This window comes from Pteronotus mesoamericanus, unplaced genomic scaffold, assembly GCF_021234165.1.
Source record: "Pteronotus mesoamericanus isolate MK-2021 breed Mesoamerican mustached bat unplaced genomic scaffold, CSHL_Meso_final contig_269, whole genome shotgun sequence".
Lineage (NCBI taxonomy): Eukaryota > Metazoa > Chordata > Mammalia > Chiroptera > Mormoopidae > Pteronotus > Pteronotus mesoamericanus.
In genome coordinates, this window is record NW_026555114.1 from 3,214,297 (window position 1) to 3,234,106 (window position 19,810).

The 19,810-nt window shown below is 57.0% G+C and overlaps 1 protein-coding gene across 1 annotated transcript in view; it reads left to right on the forward strand.

The window, feature by feature from the left end:
* WNT3 (Wnt family member 3) overlaps positions 1–19,810 on the forward strand; it is a 41,662-nt gene that overhangs the window by 21,253 nt on the left and 599 nt on the right. Inside the window, exons 2-3 of the mRNA XM_054574817.1 lie at positions 15,076–15,317; positions 19,019–19,284. Coding sequence (XP_054430792.1) covers positions 15,076–15,317; positions 19,019–19,284 — 508 coding nt within the window. The remainder of the gene's footprint in view (positions 1–15,075; positions 15,318–19,018; positions 19,285–19,810) is intronic.

A 19,810-nucleotide genomic window follows, 5' to 3' on the forward strand; every position in this document is an offset into this window, starting at 1 on the left:
CATACTGGCCGGGCTAAGCAAAGTGAACTGGGAGTCAGGAAGAAGGGAAATAAGGGCAGTTTATAAAACCAGAGGATACGAGGGTGGAAGGCTGGGGCATGGGTTCCCCCAGGAAATGATTCCTTTTGAAATAGACTTTTTATCTTGTCTTCTCCAATGGATGTTAGCTTGTGTTTTGTAACGCACAGAAAACCTGAGCGCAGTGGCGGGCTGGCGTGTGATTTAGACCTGCGCGCATGCAATGGCGGGGCATGCCCAAACACTGACTGGGTCAAAAAACGCTTCGCCTCCGTTCCTGTAAAGATGGAGACTTGTTGAGAGGCCGGGAGAGACACGATGAAGGAGTGGGCTCCTGCGTGAGAGGAAGTGGACAAAACCTTGGTTGGAAAGGAGGCACTGATGCTTTGAGCGAGAGGTGGCGCCCCCACCGTCCTCCCCCGCAGACAGCTGACCAGGAGAGGGCTGAGGAAGCCCTGCTGTCCCCATGCCACCGCGTGACCATGGCAGGTTGTGCGCTTTGCCTGTGACCTAGGACAGGGCTTCTCCACCTTACCTCCATTAAAATGGCGAAAGGAGGGTGTCGCAGAGACCAGGGAGCACCCCGACCAATGAAACCCGCTTCCCTGGGGGTGGGGCCCAGGCATCCGTAATTTTAAGTCCCCCCACAAGTGGGGGGCCATTTGTCGTGCAGCCAGGGTTGGGAACCACTGAGCGACCCTCCCGTTTGAGTGCTGGAGCATTTAATGAGGTCCTGCATGGACCCGGAATACAGCTCCTAATAGGTACTGAGTAAATACGCTTGCAAAACCCAGGCGCCTCTGGTAATGAGCCCTTGAGAAGAAAGGACGGGGGAGTGAAGGCAGCGACCCTGCAGAGGAGGAACTGGCAGCAGGCAGGACGCGGGCCTGACGAATTTGGAGGGGCGCAAAGGAAGGTGTTGAGGCTCGCTCCGGCTGCCTCGCCTGCGGATGGGGAGGGGGGCCCGGAGAGGCAGCCGCCGCTTTGAACTTGCGGGGAGCCTCCCTAAGCCGAGCGGGGGAAGTCCAGGTGCCGGGCAGGGCTGCGCTCACCTGCGCGTGCTCAGCGCCGTGGGGGGACGCGGCGCGAGGAAGCGCTCCCGGGAATGCGGGGAAATACCCACCTGCGAAGGCGGCGAGCACGTCGCCCTGAGCGCCCGGCTGCGGCGCCGCGACGCGCCTCCCCCGGCCCGCGGCCCCGCCCGGCCCCCGCGCACCTGCCGCGGGGCAGGTCCGGAGACTCGGCCGCGGTCCGCGCTCGCGCCCGTGTCCGCCAGAAGTCCCCACGAGTTGGTTGGAGTTTGGGTGTTATTGTTCCTACAAAGTTTTATGAAAATCGTTAATCAGAACAACAAAAAATAGCACGACTATATATACAGTATACCTTTCTCCTAGTTCAGCTGTTTTGGCATTTTACAATATTCCTCTCCTCTCCCCCCTCCGTTCCCCCAACACACACACACACACACACACACACACACACACACACACACACACACACACACTTTGTTTTGTTTCTGCTGAGTCATTTCAAAGTAGGTTATGACCATCATGACTCTTTGCCCCTGCATTTCCAAAATCGAAGGATGACCCCTATGACCACATTTCATCATCACACTTAACAATATTATTAATGATTCCTAATGATTGCGATTTCCCCAGTTATCCTTCAAAATGCCTTCGTGGCTTGGATTTTCAAACTAGATTCCATTTTTTTAAATTGTTATGTCTCAAGTTTAGTTTAATCTAAAACATCCCTCCTCTCCCCAACACACACACACACACACACACACACACACACACACTTTTTAAAAAATGACACTGATTTTTTTGGAGAGTCAGGTCCGTAGCCTTGAGGACTGACTCACATTCCGGATTTGTCTGGTTGCTTCCCCACAGTGTCATTTGGGTTGTTCTTCTACCCCTCATCGTTTCCTGACACCCGAAAGTTACTCCTAAGAGCTTGGTGAGATTCAGGTTAAACATCTTTGGCCAGAGAATTACCTGAGGATGCTGGGTGCTGTGTATTGCATCATCTTACACTGTGCTACTGTCACACGCTGGAGGAGGTTTTTAATGGTCCAGTTTCCTGGTCTCTTCTCCAGAGTCTGACTCAGCAGGGCTGACTTTTGGAGACCAGATGCCTGTTTTTTTCAAAATCAGCCTAAGTGATCTGAGTGCCTTAATGTCACAGCCTGCATCCCTGACGCTGGCAGCAGCTGGTAAAGGCATGACTTGGTCCATGGTGCAAGGAGGTGGGTGGGGCAGTGGAGGTAGGGGAAGTCCTTGAGTCCCAGCCCTCACCAGGGTGGGTGGCCAGTGCTGCCTGGCTGTGAGGCAGGGTGGGTGGGCATCTGGGCCCCAGTAGGGGACAAGGATGGGTGACTGGGAGCAGCCTGCAGGCTGAGCTGGCTGTTCTTGCAAGGCCAGGAAGGCCCCACAGACATGTCTGGGCTCACAGCACCCAGCACAGGGCCTGGCCTAGTGTAAACGTTTGTTGAGCGAAGACACTCACTTGGCTCTGGCTTTTCAGAGAGCGAATCCCCAGCAAAGCTGCCCTCCTGGGCTCCTTCCTGAGAGTCAAACAAAGGACTTCCAGGCTGTGGAAGCAGCAGCTGTGAAACAAGGCCCAGGGAACTAGCGGGGCCATCGCCTGCCCTTAGCCTGTCCTCGTCGCGGCCTGTGGGGTCTCTGGGGAGGGAGTAGGAAGAACGGCTGGGGTAACAGGTGGAGCTGTCCTGTGTGACGAGAGGAGCAAGAATGCTGACTCCGTTGGTGGACCAGGCACTCTGCTCCGCATACAAAAGTGAATGAAGTCATTCTTCTCCAAAAAATTCAAGTTTAGTGGGCAGAGAGTAAATGGACAATTCCATTGAACGTGTTTAAGGTTACTGCTGAGGTACACGTAAGCACTGGGAAATGCAGATTAAACTGGACGCAATGAGAGGGGATTTTGAAGCTCGGCCTTGATGGAGGAATAGGAGTCCAAAGCAAACAAGAATGCTGGGCAAGCTGTGTCTTATCTTTTACCAGAACTGGGCTTGGAGGGTAAAGCAGGGTAGGAACGCAGCAGACTCGGCTCCTCAGAACAAGCACCGGAACCCTGTAAAGATCTTGTGTCCTCATCTGTAAATGGGAGACTAACCCCTGTCTGATAGAACTTAGGGGCTGGGGGAGTTGGGATGGGGAGAAGTGTTATAAGGCTGAAATGAGCTAAAGATGCAGACCTGGTTTGGGAAAAGTTTAAATTAGAATATGATTCGGGAAGTGGGAAGCGGAGGAACAAATGGCAGAGCTCCAGCGTAAAAGACGTCTAAGCGGAACTCAACTCCAAGGCCCAGCTCAGATGTCACCTCATAGATGTCTTCCTTGCTCTTTTCAGCCCCTCCCCCCTCAGCAGTCCCATTTCTCATGGTTTACACCCCAAATTGGATTTCTCATGTTCTGCCACTGACGGTAGTCACCTGTGGGAGTGTCTGTCCTGCATGGGGCAGTGGGGGGGGGGCCTGAGGTGGGTGGAGGCCATGTCTCATACACACTCGGTGTGCAATACACGTGTACTGAATGAAGCTCCAGCCCTCGGACTGCAGGCTCTGAGAAGGAGCCGCATGGTGTAAGGGAGACACAGCATTGTGGCTGGAGGGTCAGAGGTCTGGGCAAGTCACATCGTTCCTCTGGGCTTCAGTTGGCCCTGAGGAACTAGCCTGGCTAATGCCCAGGTTTCCACCCAGCTTTGGTGCTCGATGGGTCTACAGGATGCTTTAAGGGTGTCCAACCTTTTGGTGTCTCTGGGCCACACTGGAAGAAGAGTTGTCTTGGGCCACACATTACATGCACTGCCACATGTAATCACACACACAAAAATCTCATAATATTTTAAGTAAATTTACAATTTTTTGTCAAGTCGCATTCGCAGCCATCCTGGGCTGCATGCGGCCTGCGGGCCGCAGGTTGGACACCCCTGCTTTTGAAGGCACTCTTATGCTGCCTGGCCCCTCCATCTAGCAAGAGACCCGCAAGAGTGGCTTGTCAGGCAGGGACTTTTACTCAACAGGACTTTGTTAAAAGGCATCTGCCTTGTACCCAGGGGCACTCCAGACACACCTGGCTCCATCATGTCTTCTAGATGCTTGGTATCCCTCCGTTGGAAAGACTGGACCCATTTGGAGGGAATTTTGGTAAAGTCTCCCAAAACTGATGGCCATTCAAGCCGGTTGTGATCTCAGGCCAGTCACTGACCATCTTTGGGCCTCAGTGGCCTCGTCTGTGAAACAGAGCACGACAGCCCTTAACGCGTCTGAGACAGAGGCTGGGCCACAGCTTCTAGCTCAGTGGGGAAGACTCTACTGACAAATGGTGCGATCTTTTGGGCTCACCTGTGACATCTCAACTGCTTTGCAAAGCAAGTGCACTTGGGAGCTGTTTCTGCCTGTAAACATTTGTCCACCTGTGTTCTCGGTGCCTCTCAGGAGACCCTTTGGCAGGGAGTGTGGCGGGGGGGTGTCTCAGGAGTGAGGTCCCAGGCCTACCCCCCGTTTACTTCTTGACACCCACCAGGGTTCAGGCCCTTTTGTGCCTCCTGGTGACTTTTCCTGGGCCAGTACCTGTTGGAAGGAGGACAGCCACAACTCACTGTGTCTTCTGGGGTGCCGAGGGAGCACACAGGCTGAGGAGGACCCTAGCTAGAGCTGCTGACAGGCCAGAGCTACAGAACCCCCTCCTTCCCTCCCTTCTCCCAGGCCTCCCCCCACCCCACCTCTTTCTGCCTCCCAGTTCTCCTCCCTCCCTCCTCCGCAGGTCTGGCCATCCTGCTCTGCACCCGCCCCCCACCCCAATTTGGCTGAAGGGAAAAATCCCATCTCTCCCACCCTCCTCCTCTGCTCCGCTCTGATCAACTCTACTTTCCTATGAAATTGAGGGGGGAAAAAACCCTCATGCTCCCAACACAACAAAAACAGGTTTAAACATTTTACAGGTTTCAACATTTTTCAGGCCGCCTTGTCACATCTTATCAGATCAGCGGGGAGCCGCAGGCCAGGCGCTCTGGGAGCTGCTTTGGAGAACAGAAGCTGTAACATTCCAGGGGAGGCTCTGCCCCGCCCTCCCCTCCTCTCCCCTCCCTTCTCCTCCCCAAAGAATCATCCCACAGGGCTCCCCAGGATGGAGCGCAGGGCCAGCCCTTCCACCGCCTCGCCTCCCTCCCGTGACTGGGAACTGAGTCTTTGACAGACCCCTTCAGCTTTGAGAGTCTACCCACACCTTGCTCTTGGGGCCCCTCAGGTGGTCTTAATTCACCTTCTCGCAGGGCCCCACTGGGGCCCTGAAAGGTAACCTCCAGAAGTCAGGGGAAGAGGAGCAGAGGGGAGTTGTCAAAGCCACTCACAGAAGCAGCCACTTGGCCAATAGGGCCAGTGAATTATGTTGGAGAATTTACAGAGGGAGAGGGAGATGGGCCCCCGCCCCCTGCGCATGGCCAGTTCTCAGGGGCTGCTGTCCAGTGGGAGGGACTGGCTTTTTACTTTGGTTTCTTCTTTTTTTGGATGTGTGGTTTTTTTCACCCATGGCGCTGTGGACCCCTGTCCTATAATAACCCTTTGCCCTCACATTCAACCCCACTTTCCTTTTCCTGCCACGCTCATGGGGATCTTGGTCACACAGTACAGGCGACAAACCCAGGAAGGGGTGACCTAAGTCCAAAGGCCCAGGTTTTGGCCAAGCCAACCAATGGGAGAGACCCAGACCTGGGTCCAGGGCGAGAGGTAAGAGTGGCCTTTACCGATCCTGGGGTGGGGAGAGGCTGCCCAGGCTGGGACGTCCCACCCCTGGGCACAGGAGGACAAGGCTGTGGCCTAAAGGTTCAGGACGCAGAGAGGAGGGAGAGGACAAAAGTGGAGCCAAGGAAAGGCAGAGTGAGGTGACTCACTCTGTCCAGGTATGTGGGCCACATGCCTCTGTGGGACCTGATCAAGAATATCTGGAAGCAGGAGCCAAACCTGGGCGCTTAATGCCAATGCTGGCAGAACCAGGCCCGACCAACCTGCCTCCTGCAGGGTTTCAGGAGAACTCCCCGCCCCCCGCCCCTCACCCCACCTCTGCGCCCGAAGTTCTCGCCTGTGGGCGGGAGGTCCTGGCCCCCATCCCGGTGCCCTCCCTCCCCAGGGAGCCCTGCGCTCCTCAAGCCACCGCTGGCCTCCCTCCCTGGGCACGTGGCTTCAGCACGAGGCTCCCGATTGTCCCACGCTTCCCCACGTCATTCTACTCTGGGATCCAGGACAAAGGCTCCCACATCTGAACTTCTGGCCTCTGTCTTTCTCTTGGGCTCCAGCTCTCCACCTCCAGCACAGTTTGAACATGGAGGTCTCACTGGCCCTGCGAAATTCCTCCTCTTTGTTCCCAAACCTGTGTCACCTCTTAAGTTCCCTTTCTTGGTCGATGTCATCTCCATCTTCCTGGTCACCCTTGGTCATCCTCTCCTAATTCCTTTTATTTCCCATGCGGCCAATAGATTCTCATCCTTACTCACTGCTGCCTCGCTGCTCCCAAGGCCACCGTCTGAGACTTAGATGTGTGGTGCTTGGCCCAGCTACCCAACAGGCTCACCCCAGGCCAGTGAACCCTGTCCCCGGGGAGGTTGCAATGGGCAGCCAGGCCTGAGACTCCTTAGCCTAGACTGTCACACTGGCCTCCTGACTGCTTTCCCAGCCTTCAGTCTCTAGTGCCCACCCCCTGGTCCCATTTTGCAGTTAGATGTTGTCTAACAAATTAATGTTCCAAAAGCCAGCTTAGGAACCTTCAATGGCCGCCCAGGTCGCTGGAATAAAGCTTGGCTTTCAGGGCCCTTTCCCCTTCTCTCTTAGTTTGTATGGTCCCTGGCTGCTGGTCTCTCTCCTAGCTCTTGCCTGGGGCTGTTCCCTGCCACTCCAGTTCCTCCCGAAGGGCCCCAGACACCTTCCAGCCATCCTTTACCCACTCAGGGCTGCTCCTCCATGGCTCCTTCTTGATCACCACTGGCTGAGACCCTCTGGCCTTTCTCTTCCAGAGTGTTCTTGTTTTTAACCATGTGTCTCTGGCATGGTGCTTATTTGGGCTTTAAATCTCAAGGGCCTCAGGATCCGCCGTCCCTCACTCATGGCATGATTGGCACCCAGACCTAGTAGGTGCAGGAAAAGTGCTTGTTGGTCTGCTATTGACAGAGGGCCTCCTGGCCTGGGTGCCCCGTGGGCATGGCCTAATCCATCTCCGTGTTCCCAGGCCTGGCACTCTGCCCACCTCAGCTATCACTCAGATGTGTGTTGAGTGAAGGGGCAAGGAATGAGTTTGTTTACCAAGGAAAGATTTTAACCTGCTCTCCCAAGGGCAGGAGGCACCTCCATTCACTCCACATAAGTATTGCCCTTGTGGGGCCGAATCAAGACAGGAAGTCCAGCAGGAGGCCTGACCTGCCCTGGGTTCAGAAGCTCTTACAGTTGCTTTTTCATTGACTCTTCTCTAGACTCTGGGTACCAGCTCAGCATGTGGACTCCTTGCACCTCTTCCTTCCCTTCCCTTCTCCTGCCTTCCCTCCCCTCCCCTTCGCTCTTTTCCTTTCCCATACATAAACAAGGATGCCCGGAGCCCAGCTGCAGACGAATGAGAGCCAGATGGCTCGTCCATGCCTGCTGAGTGAATGAATCAGTGGCTGATGAGAAATGTCCGCAGAGATCTCCCTGCTTCTTTGATGAACGGTATCTTCCAGGGTATCAAGACCTGCTCAATAGATCATGGGACCACATGAGCTCCTTTGGACTCAGAAGCAAATCCCGACCCTTGGCCTGTACTGAGAGGGGTGCAGGAGGATTCGATTGGGAAGTCACAGAGCTGTGCTTAGCACCCACGGGGCCTACATGTGTTCCAGTGAGGACCAGTGGACTGGCAAGGAAAGGCGGTAGGCAGCTTGTGAATCTTGACTTAGGCGCCTTCTCTCTTGCTTCATCACAAGCACCCTGCTGAGACACCAGGGTTAGTGGCCCCAGGTCAAAACCTGTGGCCTCCCATGTCAGGAGCCGTGACTGCCTCAACACTCTGGGTTTCAGCTCTTTGGAAGCTACCCCTGGCCTGCCCCACTGGACACGTGCCCCTGAACTTGTCAGGTTCCCCTTATGACATCCACCGGCCCTGAGTGGCTGCTTGACCTAAATGGAAAGGTAGTAGCTTTAAGCTCGGAAGCCAATGCTTGGCTCTTTACTTCCAGCCTGTTTTTTCAAGCCTTTCCTTCCGCTTTTGTAAGTTTCCACCTTGCCCTAGACCAAAGTGGGGTCCCTTTGAACCCAGGGTGGGAAGAACATCATGGTCTCTCTAGAAGAGAAAGATGAATAACCAAAAAGGAGGTGGTTTCACATTCCTTCCCCCTTTCCAGTTCTCTCCCTCCCTCTGTTCTTCCTTCCCAGCTCCCATGGCAGACATTTTAAGAGACACTAGTTCTCTGGGTCAGAATTTTCAGGTGCGCTGTCTGGGACTAGCAGAGATGGGTAGGACTCGCCATGGGGAAAGGCGAGGACACGCAAACCACGCCTCCAAGAAAGACATGACTAGGGGAGGCTTGGCCTGGAGCTCAGCCCAAGCCCGGGGAGAGGTGTTCCAAAGCCCGCGGCGCGAGCCTGCGTGCGTGCGCTTGGGTGGGTGCGTGCGCATGCGCGCGGCCGGAGGGGTGGGGACGACAAATCTTCCCTGGGCCTCAGTCTTCCCATCTAGAGAAAGAATCAGACCCATGGCTCTCAGATTGCAGCGTGGGCCAAAGATGAGGGTGAGGGTGAGGTTGGGGGATGGCGCTCTAGGCCCTTGTCCCCACCCCCATTTAACCATATTTAAGGGTGCATTTGCAGTGTTGTGCAATCATTACCCCTATCTATTTCTAGAACTTTTCATCATTCCAAACAGAAACTCTATACTCATTAATTAATGACTCTCTACCCCTTCCTCAGCTTCTGGTAATCTCTAAACTACTTTCTGTCATTATGAATTTTAAGTGGAATCCTACAATATTTGTCTTCTTGTGACTGGCTTACTTAGCATAATGCTGTCAAGGTTTATCCATGTTGTAGCCTGTGTCAGAACTTGATTTCCTTTTTATGGTTGAATAATACTCCAGTGCATGGATATACCGCATTTGTCATTTATTTATCTGTTGATGGAGACTTGCATTGCTTTTTGCCTTTTGGCTATTGTGATAATGTTCCCGTGAACACTGGTGTATAAGTATCTGAGTCCCTGCTTTCAATTCTCTCTGGCCTTTCCTTAAGAGTAGAATTCCTGGGTTAGAAGGTAATTCTGTGTTTAGCTTTTTAAAGAATAGACCCCTCTTTCTGTCTGTTTTATGTGTAGGAGAGAAGGGAGGAAGTGGTGTAATTGGAATAAATGGCTAACAATTAAGAAACATCCTACACTAGATGACTCCTGAGTCCCCTCCAATCTCTGAAATCCTATAATGTTGGGAGGATCCAAGGTAAAAAAAAAAAAAAAAAGGACAAATTTGGATGCATGGGAGGCTACCTGATTGTTTGCAGGACTCTAACCCGAATGGTTCCTTTAGGGAAATATGGTGGGGACAGCACAGTGTGCAGCCCCTGCCGCGGCAGCCCATAGCCCACCGTCAGCCAGCAGCGGGGCCGGTCACCTTGGGGTGCGTGACAGATCCTGTGGCTCAACAATGCCCTCGTCTCTGGACAGGACACACTGCCGGGGCACTTGCTGGTGTCTCACCATATGCTATGTATGTAAGTTACTTCGGCAGCTCGGCTGGTGGGTTAAAAGGTTTGCCTCTGCTCTGCACTCACCACGCAGGCGCACCTTCAGCGCAGGCGCACCTTCAGCCCTCGGGGACCAGAAGGTGTTGCTTGAAGATGAATAACCTTGGCGGGGGCTCTGAGGAGGCTGTGCACAGTATTTAAGTCCAGCCTGTTTGGAGGGGAGATCTGGCCCTGAAAGGTCAACATGGAGGTCTCACGAGGAGCCTGTTGCTTGCTGGCACCTGCTGCCCATCCGCCCGACTGCCCGTGTCTGTCCTCAGCCAGCTGCATGGTGGGTGGTTGGGGTGGAGATGAGCTGTCTTTCAGGGAAGGTGGCAGGACACTTGGGCAGGGCAGGGCCAGGAGCTGGGTATAAATAACCCCTGCCCAGCTGGGAAGGCCTGGCAATGCCCTTCCCCCTCCCCCTCACCAGCTGCCAGTGCCAGGCGGGTCCCTATCCCCCTTGGGAGCCTAGCCATCGTCTGAGGTCCTAAGTGTAGGAACTTCCTCAGCGGAACAGGAGCCTTGGTCTGTGTGTAGGTGGAACCTCCGGAGGCCTGGAGGGCTGGGGAGTGGGGATGAAGGCCTGCGAGAGGGGGGTGAGCAGACGGGCCTTCTGGGGAAGGCCTTATCCCTTCATTCTTTAAAAAAAAAATTATTTATTTAGAGAGAGGAGAGGGGAGGGAGAAAGAGAGGGAGAAAAAAACATCAATGTGAGAGAAAAACATTGATCAGGTGCCGCTTGTACATGCCCTGACTGGAGTCTGAACCCACAACCCAGGCATGTGCCGCTGACCAAGACTCAAACTGGGGACCTTTCTCTCTGTGTGATGACACCCAACCAACTGAGCCACACCAATCAGGGCTGTTCCTTCCTTCTTCCCTTTGAGAATCAGCATGTACCCAACCCCTGCCTGGCCTTTTGGTAGGCCAAATATGCTCCTGTTTCTCTGTGTGCTTGTGTGTGTGTATGTGTTGGGCGTGTATGTGTGTGTGGGTGTGCATGTTAACGGGGTGTTAAAGAAGAATGGAAGGAGACACAACCTCGAGCTTCAGGAAACTTACACTAGCACAACCAGATGGAATTGGAAACAAATCAGTTCAGCACTTTGAGATAAGAAGGTTTGAATAAGGTAGAGGCAAAATCCAGAGGGAGGAGAGGTTGCTTTCGTGCAGGGGTTGCCTTAGGTCACGCATGGAAGTCTTTGGAACGCAGGCAACCCAGGAATTGGACATTGAAGGGTGGGCAAGAAGTTTGCCGGGGCTGGAGCAACGGAGAGGCACCCCAGGCGGAGGGCTCAGCGCGGGCAAGGGCACAGAGGTGGGAAAGAGCCGGCTGCAAGCCCCTCGGCAGCCTGGACAAATCTAATCAAAGCCACTCACACTTCGGTGCGAAGAACTGAGGAGAAGGTGGCTCACTGTGCGACCTCCCCCAGAGGATCGTTCACTTCAGTAATGGGGACAAGGAGCTGTGCGTTAAATTCGCATGAGCCTGCGGCGGCGGTAGGACTTCAGACGCGAGCGGTGTGTGGGGAGTTGGCTCGTGGTCAGGTGGCAGGGCACGGCTGTGGGAGGGCCCCCTGGGGAAATCGATCCCATGGCCACTGCCGCGTTAGCCCCAACACCAGCCCGTGGGGCTGAACCTTCATCCGCAGAGGTCCTTGCTAATTACCGGCGGGATGTCCAGATCTGAGCTAAAACCCTTGAATGGGGCCTCATGGAAACGTCATTATGCCCTTGTCTTTGCCTTTGGGTCACCTTTAACAGCCAGCCAGATGCATGTCCGTGTAGTCGCCCCAGCTGGGACAGAAGTGCCAGGCAAGGGGCCAGCTTTGCTCTGTTCCAAGTCATCCCCCCGAGTGATGGGTGGGAACTGGCTCAAAAGTGTGACGTGTTCTATTAAGTCAGGGATGGGAGGGCAGGAGGAATGGAGTTGATGACAGGCAGGGGACAAAGTGCTGGGGACAGTCCCTAAGCACGTGGTAACTACAACGAACCCCATTTGCTGAGTGCTTCCTATGTGCCAAGTGGTTTATATCATTTATACCTCCCTTTATGTCAATTTTACAAATGAAGAAACTGAGGCACAGAGAGGTTAAGTAAATTGCTAGAGTTCAACAATTAGGAAGTGGCAGAGCTGGGTTTGCGCCAAGGCAGCGTGGCTCCTGGCTACACAGTTGGTTGGATGTGGGCAGCCTGAGGAGGCAGGGTTGGTGAGATGAGGGAGACAACTCCTCATCCCGAGGCTTGGCGTTATCCTCAGAGGACATTGCACGTGGACTCAGACAAACCCAGGGTCAGAATTCTGACAACTTCCTTCCATAGGCCGCCCAGCTTCTCTGTGCCTGTTTCCTCATCTGGAAAATGGGATGATAGCACCATCTCACAGAACTATGGGGAGGATTAAACAAGATAATATGTACAAAGTGCCTGGCATGTAAGTGCTAAATAAATGGTTGCTGTCCGTATTGCTAGTGTTGAGTGTGACTGCAGAGGACAAGAGAAAATCTGCATCGGTTGTGGGAAGGACTTAGCCAGCAAGGGCTTGTGGCTCTCAGGGGAGGGGAGGGGACCATGGCATCTCCTGCGGTTCTGCTGAGCTGGGCAGGCTGCTGAGGGCCCTGTGGGAGGGGGCTGGTGAAACTAGGAAGCAGAGAGCCCCTCGAAGGCTTGGGGTGAGGAGCAGCCTCACCAACAGGAAATGAAGCGCCAGCAGGGGCTTACCCACCCCTCGCCCCCGCCCCCCGCCCCCGCCCCCCATGCAGTGGCAGCCAGCTAACCAGGCTCTGTGCATCTGGGGTATGGCCTTGGGCAAGTCACTCTCTGGAGGTCTCTGCTTCGCCCTCTCTTAGGGCTCTTCTCATAGGTCCTGATTCTGACCCAGGGCTCAGCCTCCCACTTAGCTTGAGGGTACCCAGGCCTGCAGAGGTGGCAAGAGGTGCAGGGCAAAGGCTGGGAGGAGGAAGGGGAGGAGGAAGGAAAGTGATGGAAGGCAAGGGAGGATCCCTGAGTGCCCTCGGGCCCCATGTTCATCTCTCTGGGTAAAGGGAGGCTGGAGCCTTGAGAACCTGGCCTGGCTGGTGAGCAGACCGGTGAGCGGGGAGTGACGTGGCGCACGTATGCACACCCGGGGACAGCGGCGCTCCTGGGACAGGCCTGCCCGGGTTACAGTGTGCAGAGGAGAAGGGAGGGCCAGGCTCGTGCAGAGCACGGGCACTGCAGGGCTGGTCCGCACAACCAGGGACGGGCAGGGACCGAGGCACTTGTGGGAGACTGGGCAGTACTCTGGCCCAAGGAGAGGGACTCCGAGGCTGGGTATTTGGGGTCAGGTCTCCACATGCTGCTCTGGGGTAGTGGGGGCCCGGGCCAGGATGTGGGGAGGGACAGGCAGCCACTGCCATATTCCTTTAGAGAGTCCCCCATGGCTCCACACTTATGCCCAAACACAGCTGTGGCCAGTGTCTATCCTGCCTCAGCTGCCCTCTCCAGCTGTCCCCATATTGGGCTTTGGGTCCTAAACGTCAGAGAAGGGAGCTGAAAAGGCCTGGGCTTTTTTCCTGAATCGGGGAGTTCGGGGGAGGTCCTCTTGCTCCTGAGCCTTCTTCCCAGGATAGCTCTATGCTGAGCCATCTGCACTGAGCCCGGGCGCAGCCTCCCTCCGGGCCAGCACAGGGCTGCTGGGACAGGCTGGGCGTGCTGGCTAAGAGCGCGTGGAGAGGCAGCCTGAACAGGGAGGGAGGCTCAAGTCTGACACTTTGCAGTCCTGCAGATGGGCAGGTTACTTAGCTCCCTGGCCTCAGTTTCCTCATCTATAAAATGGGACGGTAACGATGATAATGAAGTTCCCATCTTACAGATGTGCTGTGGGGATTACATGATGCGAGCAGTCGCAGCCAGCCCAGCATGTAGTAAGCAACAGGGACTTGATGGTCATTGTTAGCGCACTAACCTGTTTGTAACTGTAAACAGGGCCGGGCAGGAGAGGGCAGCCTGCCGGGCCCTGTCAAGTGCTGTGTGCCAGGTGCCCATCAGGGGCCTCTGGGCCGACCCTCTCCCTCCCACGTAGGCATGGATGGGCCCAGGGTGCAGACTGGACAGGCTTGCGGCCACTCCCACCCCTCAGGACCCAGGCAGGCATCGCGCAGAGGGAGAGCAGCACAGCTGGCTTGCCCCTGGAGTACTGGAGCCAGAAGGCATGGGGTCCAGTGAGCAACTCCTTGCCAGTTCTGTGGTCCGGGCTGGTTTCTCAGCCTGCAAGGCTAAGCTTTCTGAACACGTCCTGTGTCATAGGGTAGTTGAAGGATTGAGTCAGGCAGAGCCAAGGAAAAGACTCAGCCCAGTGCCTGGCACGGGGGAATTCAGGAATAGCCGTTCTCAGTAGCAAGCCAGGCCTGCCAGTTACCCTTCCTCCTCTTTAAAAGGGCTTGATGCTCAAGATCTGGAAACATTTCATAAATGTTACCATCCAAACTCCCAGATCTGATTTCCCAATCCTTGCCTCCAGAATAAATTAACAAATAAAAAAACGAGGTGCCTGCCTTATCCCCCTGACAACTGAACCCAGAGCTGGCCCAAGGTGGATGCACACCACGCCCCTCCGCAGTGCCCACCACCAGCAACATAGTAAGAGTTGTTAAAGGGCAAGCGTTTGCTTCATCACTGAGTCTAGTCCAGGAAGCTGCTATATGGCGTTTCCTGATCTGCCCCCGGGTCTTCTGGACCCTCTTCCAAAGGCATCTGCCATCACTTTATGCGGGGAACTGAATTGCTGTGTGCAAGTTCCCTGTGGGAACTGAGGCTTCTCTGCTTCTTCTGAGATGGGGCTGTGGGCCCTAATCCCATTAGGTCTGAGATCCTTCCCATGGGTCATTGAAACTCTCATTTGGACCCCAGAACCTGGACTCCCTGGGAGGTTGCCCAGACCAAACCCTTCAGCGCTGATCAGGGAAACTGGCCCAGAACCTGGGAGGGACTTGAACCTGGGCACCCAATACCTCCTTTCCAGTCCTGGTTTCTTTTCATGGTATTGCAATGGTCCCCAAGGGTGCCCAACTGGTGCTGGTCTCCACGCCCTTGCAAGCTGGGTATGTCCATGTTGGAGGGCTGGCTTTGCCTGGATCCGAGCCCTGCCTCCGAGGGCAGCCTTCGGGCGCCGGGTTTCTCTGGGCATGGGTTTGGATGCACGGGCCCTCTGTTGCTGCACCTACCCAGGAGGGCCGCTGAGGAAGGAGTGATGCCCACGATGGGCTGTGTGCTTTGTGCTTGCAGTGCCACTATCCTCTGTGTGCCCGCAGGTCCCTGGCCCTGGGCCAGCAGTACACGTCCCTGGGCTCTCAGCCTCTGCTCTGCGGCTCCATCCCAGGCCTGGTCCCCAAGCAACTGCGCTTCTGTCGCAATTACATCGAAATCATGCCCAGTGTGGCCGAGGGTGTGAAGCTGGGCATCCAGGAGTGCCAGCACCAGTTCCGGGGCCGCCGCTGGAATTGCACCACCATAGACGACAGCCTGGCCATCTTCGGGCCCGTCCTTGACAAAGGTACTGCCTCTGGCCTGGGTCGGAGGAGGGTGGGAGTGGGCAGGCTCACCATCAGGATGAAGTGACTCTTCCATCTCAGCGTGGGTGCCTCAGCTCTGAGCCCAGGGTCCTCAGGGGAGGGTGATGACGCTGGTCATGACCTAGGGCCTCCATGGAAAATGGATTAGGCCCTTCTCTGGACCCACCCAGGCTGTCGCCATGGCTGCCATGGTTCCCCAGGTGCTGCTGGGGGCTGGGCAGCCTTAAGAGGCTCTAGGGTGCCCAGATCCAGGGCAGGCTAGGAGGCTGCAGCCTTCCTTGCTGCTCAGCTTGCACAGCGGTGGCTCCAGACTTTGATGTGGACATTTGTGACATTTCCCCAATGCTGTGTTAAGTGTTATGCAAATGTAGTTTTGGTGTGGTGTGGGGGGCATTGTCCCCCCCCATATCCCTCCAAATAGAAAATTCTGGAGCTGAGGAAGCTGCCTGGTGCTGGTGGCACTACATAGCTCCCAAGTGTTTCCCTGAGACTTTCCACTTGTACCCATGCCCCTGCAAACTGCATATGCCCAAGGATCGTGGTGGGGGCTAGAGGGCGTGCGGGTCTCTGGGTGGGTTCCCAGCCACCTTGCCACTGGGGAGTCTAACCGGCTACGCTGCAAATGAAGAGAACCACACAACTTGACTGCAAACATGAAGGCACCTGGCGAGGATGAGGGGGCAACTGCTTCCTAGATGGGGACTCTGGGGCTTGGTGAGTCCTGGGGTGCAGACGGGTGACTCTCTGAGAAGCTGCAGCGTCCGGGAGTTTAAGGGTCCCATCTGGCCTCCGGGGAGCCACCGCTCTTTTCCCACAGCGACTCGAATCCTCGCGCCACCAACAAGGCTTTGCCACTCAAACCCGCGAGCCTGCCCTCCCTCCTGTTAGAAGAGCTGCATTTGCAGCCAGAAAGAAAAGAGATGTGAAAGCCACGGGGGTCTTGGGGGTTGGTACTGGCAGGGAATGTGCCAGGGGAAGTTGACTCCCCCGTCTCCAACCGCACCCCCACTCCCGCCCCGCCCCGCGCCCAGAGTGCAGTCCCCCTTAACCTGCGCCTCAGGTTCGCAGAGTAAGTCCGACCTACAGGCTATTGTCATGGGACCGAAGGGCAATTAGCGAATCAATGGATGATGATTCTGTTTACGCTTCTGTTACCAAAGCTAATTATTCCTTGTTTACATAAAAGGTTTGGCCTCTAATTGGGGCCAAGTGGCGGCGGTTTGCATTTCAAACCTGATCTTGCTGGTGTGTCAGTCTCACCGTCTTCCGGTGCCCCACCTCGGGCCAGGTAGCGCTTAATCAAACAGCCTGGCGTCTGGACGCGCTCCCTGAAAGCGAGACTCACCTTCTGATCGCCCTTCCCCGCTCGGGACAGCAGCCAGTGGAAATCGGGGCTTTGAGCTTATTACCCATTCACGTATGCGTTTCACGGTTTAAATCAACCATTGTAGGATCTAGAACATGCCTTCATTCCTAAATTGCAAGAGGGCAGTTGTATGTTGGGGGAGGGGTGATAAGTCAGAGACAGAATTTGATGAAAGCTAAGAAGTCCCCGGGAAGAAGGTCCCCGCGTGCACACGCGCCCGGGTGTCCAGAGCAGGACCGCCCTCACCCCTCCCCGCCGGGTGGGCCGCCCGGGGTTAATCTCTGCCCCCGCTTTGAGACTAGGGTGGCGGGGAGCCGATCAGCCCGGGGGCGCGCATCCTCCGCGGAGGCCGGGGACGGACGCCCCAGCCTGGGGCTCTCCCCGAGTGGGCAGTCGGGGCGGGGAGTGGGGCGCGGGGGTCGCCGGCCGGAAGGCTGAGGACGGACGACGGGGCTCAGGCGGCGGCGCAGCCAGCCCGAGTGCGCTCTCCCCGGGCGGGGCCGCAGGCGGGCGCCCGGAGGGGTTTAAGCAGCTTGAAAGGGGCCAGAGCGTCGCCCCCCACCGCGCGGCCCGGCCCCGCGCCCGCTGCGGCCGCCGCGCCATTCACACGCCCTCTGGCCATTCGGCGCGGCGCGGGGGCGGGGGGCGCCGCTTCAATGGGGATTTCGCGGGCCGGCGCCGGGGCCGGGGGCGCGGCCCGGCCGCGGGAGCCGCCCGTTGCTACGCGGTGGCGGCCGGCCCGGCGGCCCGGGCCCGGCGGCCGCATTATGCGGGTAATGCGGTGTGACACCGCGCGAACAAAGGCGGATTGAGTGGCCCAGCGGGCCCCGCCGGACGGGGACCGGCACAGCGGGGCTGTCAGCGCCGCTCCCAGGCTAATCCCCGCCCCGCCCCCGCCGCCCCCGCGTCCCCGGGGCTGGGAACCGAGCGCGGCCCGGGGCCTGGGCGCCGCCGCTGCCGCGAGCAGCCGCGAGTCCGGCCGGAAGCGAGGCCCTCGCCCTCGGCGCCTGTCGGCCCCGGGCGCTGACCGGTGGGAGGGGGCTGGAGTTGGGGAGGTGGGGGGACCGGGTTCGGGACCAGGGCGCAGCGCCACAGGCCTTGGCCGCCGCCTGGCCGTCGTCGGCCCTTGCTGCGCGGGCGCCACCGCGCTGGTGGGCCCGCCCTGCGCTCCCCTCCCGCTTGCTCAGGGCAGGGGGACCGGCCCCTCCTCTGCAGGTGGCCTACGGGGGCGCTGGGGCCTCTAAAGAGGCGGCAGTGACTACCAGGGGGATACTAGGTTCCCTTGTCTGCCGAGCTACCGTTTTCGCAGCACTAAAGGCGGGCCCCCTGGCTTCTAGGCCAGCACCATGTCTTGCAACCTGCTTGGCCTCGGACAGGTCACGCCCCTCCTGTTCTGGGTCCTTGTTGGATTGCCTGTCTTTCAGGCCTTTGCTTCTCTAATCGTTAGTTTGTAGAATGGGTCTACGAGACTTTGCGCCTCACGGGGTTAAAAGGATTAAATAGGAGATAGCACCTGGGAGGCAGAATCTGGTGCCTACTGAGCATCCAAAGGCAGTTATTATAATGAAGTTGAGGGAACCCCTGAGAATCTCTTCTTTTTCTTCCCTGGACCCTGGGGGCAGAACCAGGGGAACTGCCCTGTGTCCCCTTCCTCCCTGGAGGGACTTGGCCTTCTCAGCTCCAGACCTTGGCCTTGTCTGGGTGGAGAAAGGGAAGAGGGAAGGAGACTGAGATGCCGCCCTCACCCCCCTGGTCAGGAGCTCTGGTGGCAGAAGGAAGTTGTTCCCATTCTGGGAAGAGGGTCACTGCGGATCGGAAAAGGAAGTGGTCTGCCCAGGTGCATCCAAGTGGGGAGTCAGGGACTTGGGTAGGTGTAGGCTGTAGGCTCCCAGGCCTTCCCCCTCCACAGACCCCAGGCTCTCAGGACTGCGAGGGCTCAGGCCTGTGCTGGGGCCTCTGCAGTTCGGAAAGGTGGAGGGCAGCGGGGCCTGGGGCTAGGACAGAGAGCAGGGCCCCCTAATCTCTTCAGCAACCTGCCCGAGGAACCATTTTTACCCCTATTTTTAAGAGACACTCTTCTGCCGGGTGTCAAAGCCCTGGTTTAATCAGTTAGTGGCCCTAGGCTCAGTTTGCTCATCCCTAAAGTAGGGACACCCACCAGGGGCCGGGCCAGCCAAAGCGGGTCTGAAGGGGCCCTGGGATTCCTTCCTCGCCCCTCTGGCTGGCGAACTCTCCTTCCCGGCTGGGGAGGGTGAGGCCGGGCGGCCAAGTCCCAGGACCTGGCCTGAGCAATGCCTCCCAACTCACTCCGTGCAGCCACCCGCGAGTCGGCCTTCGTGCACGCCATCGCCTCGGCCGGCGTGGCCTTTGCTGTCACCCGCTCCTGCGCGGAGGGCACCTCCACGATCTGCGGCTGCGACTCCCATCATAAGGGACCACCCGGCGAGGGCTGGAAATGGGGCGGCTGCAGCGAGGACGCTGACTTCGGGGTGCTAGTGTCCCGGGAGTTCGCGGACGCGCGCGAGAACAGGCCAGACGCGCGCTCGGCCATGAACAAGCACAACAACGAGGCGGGCCGCACGGTGAGCCGCAGCTGCCCTTGTCGCGACCCTTTCTGGGACCCCCTCCTGACCCTGCCTGGGAGCCTCCTGCCTCAGCCCCTTCCAGTGGCCCTTGTGCAGACAGGGCTCCCCGCCCTGCCTCTTTCCCCTTGGCCAGGTTTGGCCCCTCCCACACGCCCCGCATTCACCCCTTCTGCTCACTGTCCTTTATGCTTGGACTGTTCTGGTTCTCCTCCCTCCCAGCGATGCATCAGTGGGGAGTGAGTGTGGTGGCAGGTACCGGCAGCCCATCCTGTGTGTCCCAGGTGCCTGTGTAGGCCCATGGGCCTGGTTTTGACCTCAGCACCCACCCCGTCCTATGGCTGTTTGACTTAGGATGAGACACTTAAGTTCCCAACCTTGGTTCCCCCATCTGGTAAATGTGGATAACAATTCCTATTTGTTATGGCTTTGAGAAAGGGATGTGATTTCTGCTGATGCTTGGGGTGTGAAGGGGAGGGAAACTAGAGTCCCCATTCTATGGGTCTGTGTCTCAGTCCTCCATCGG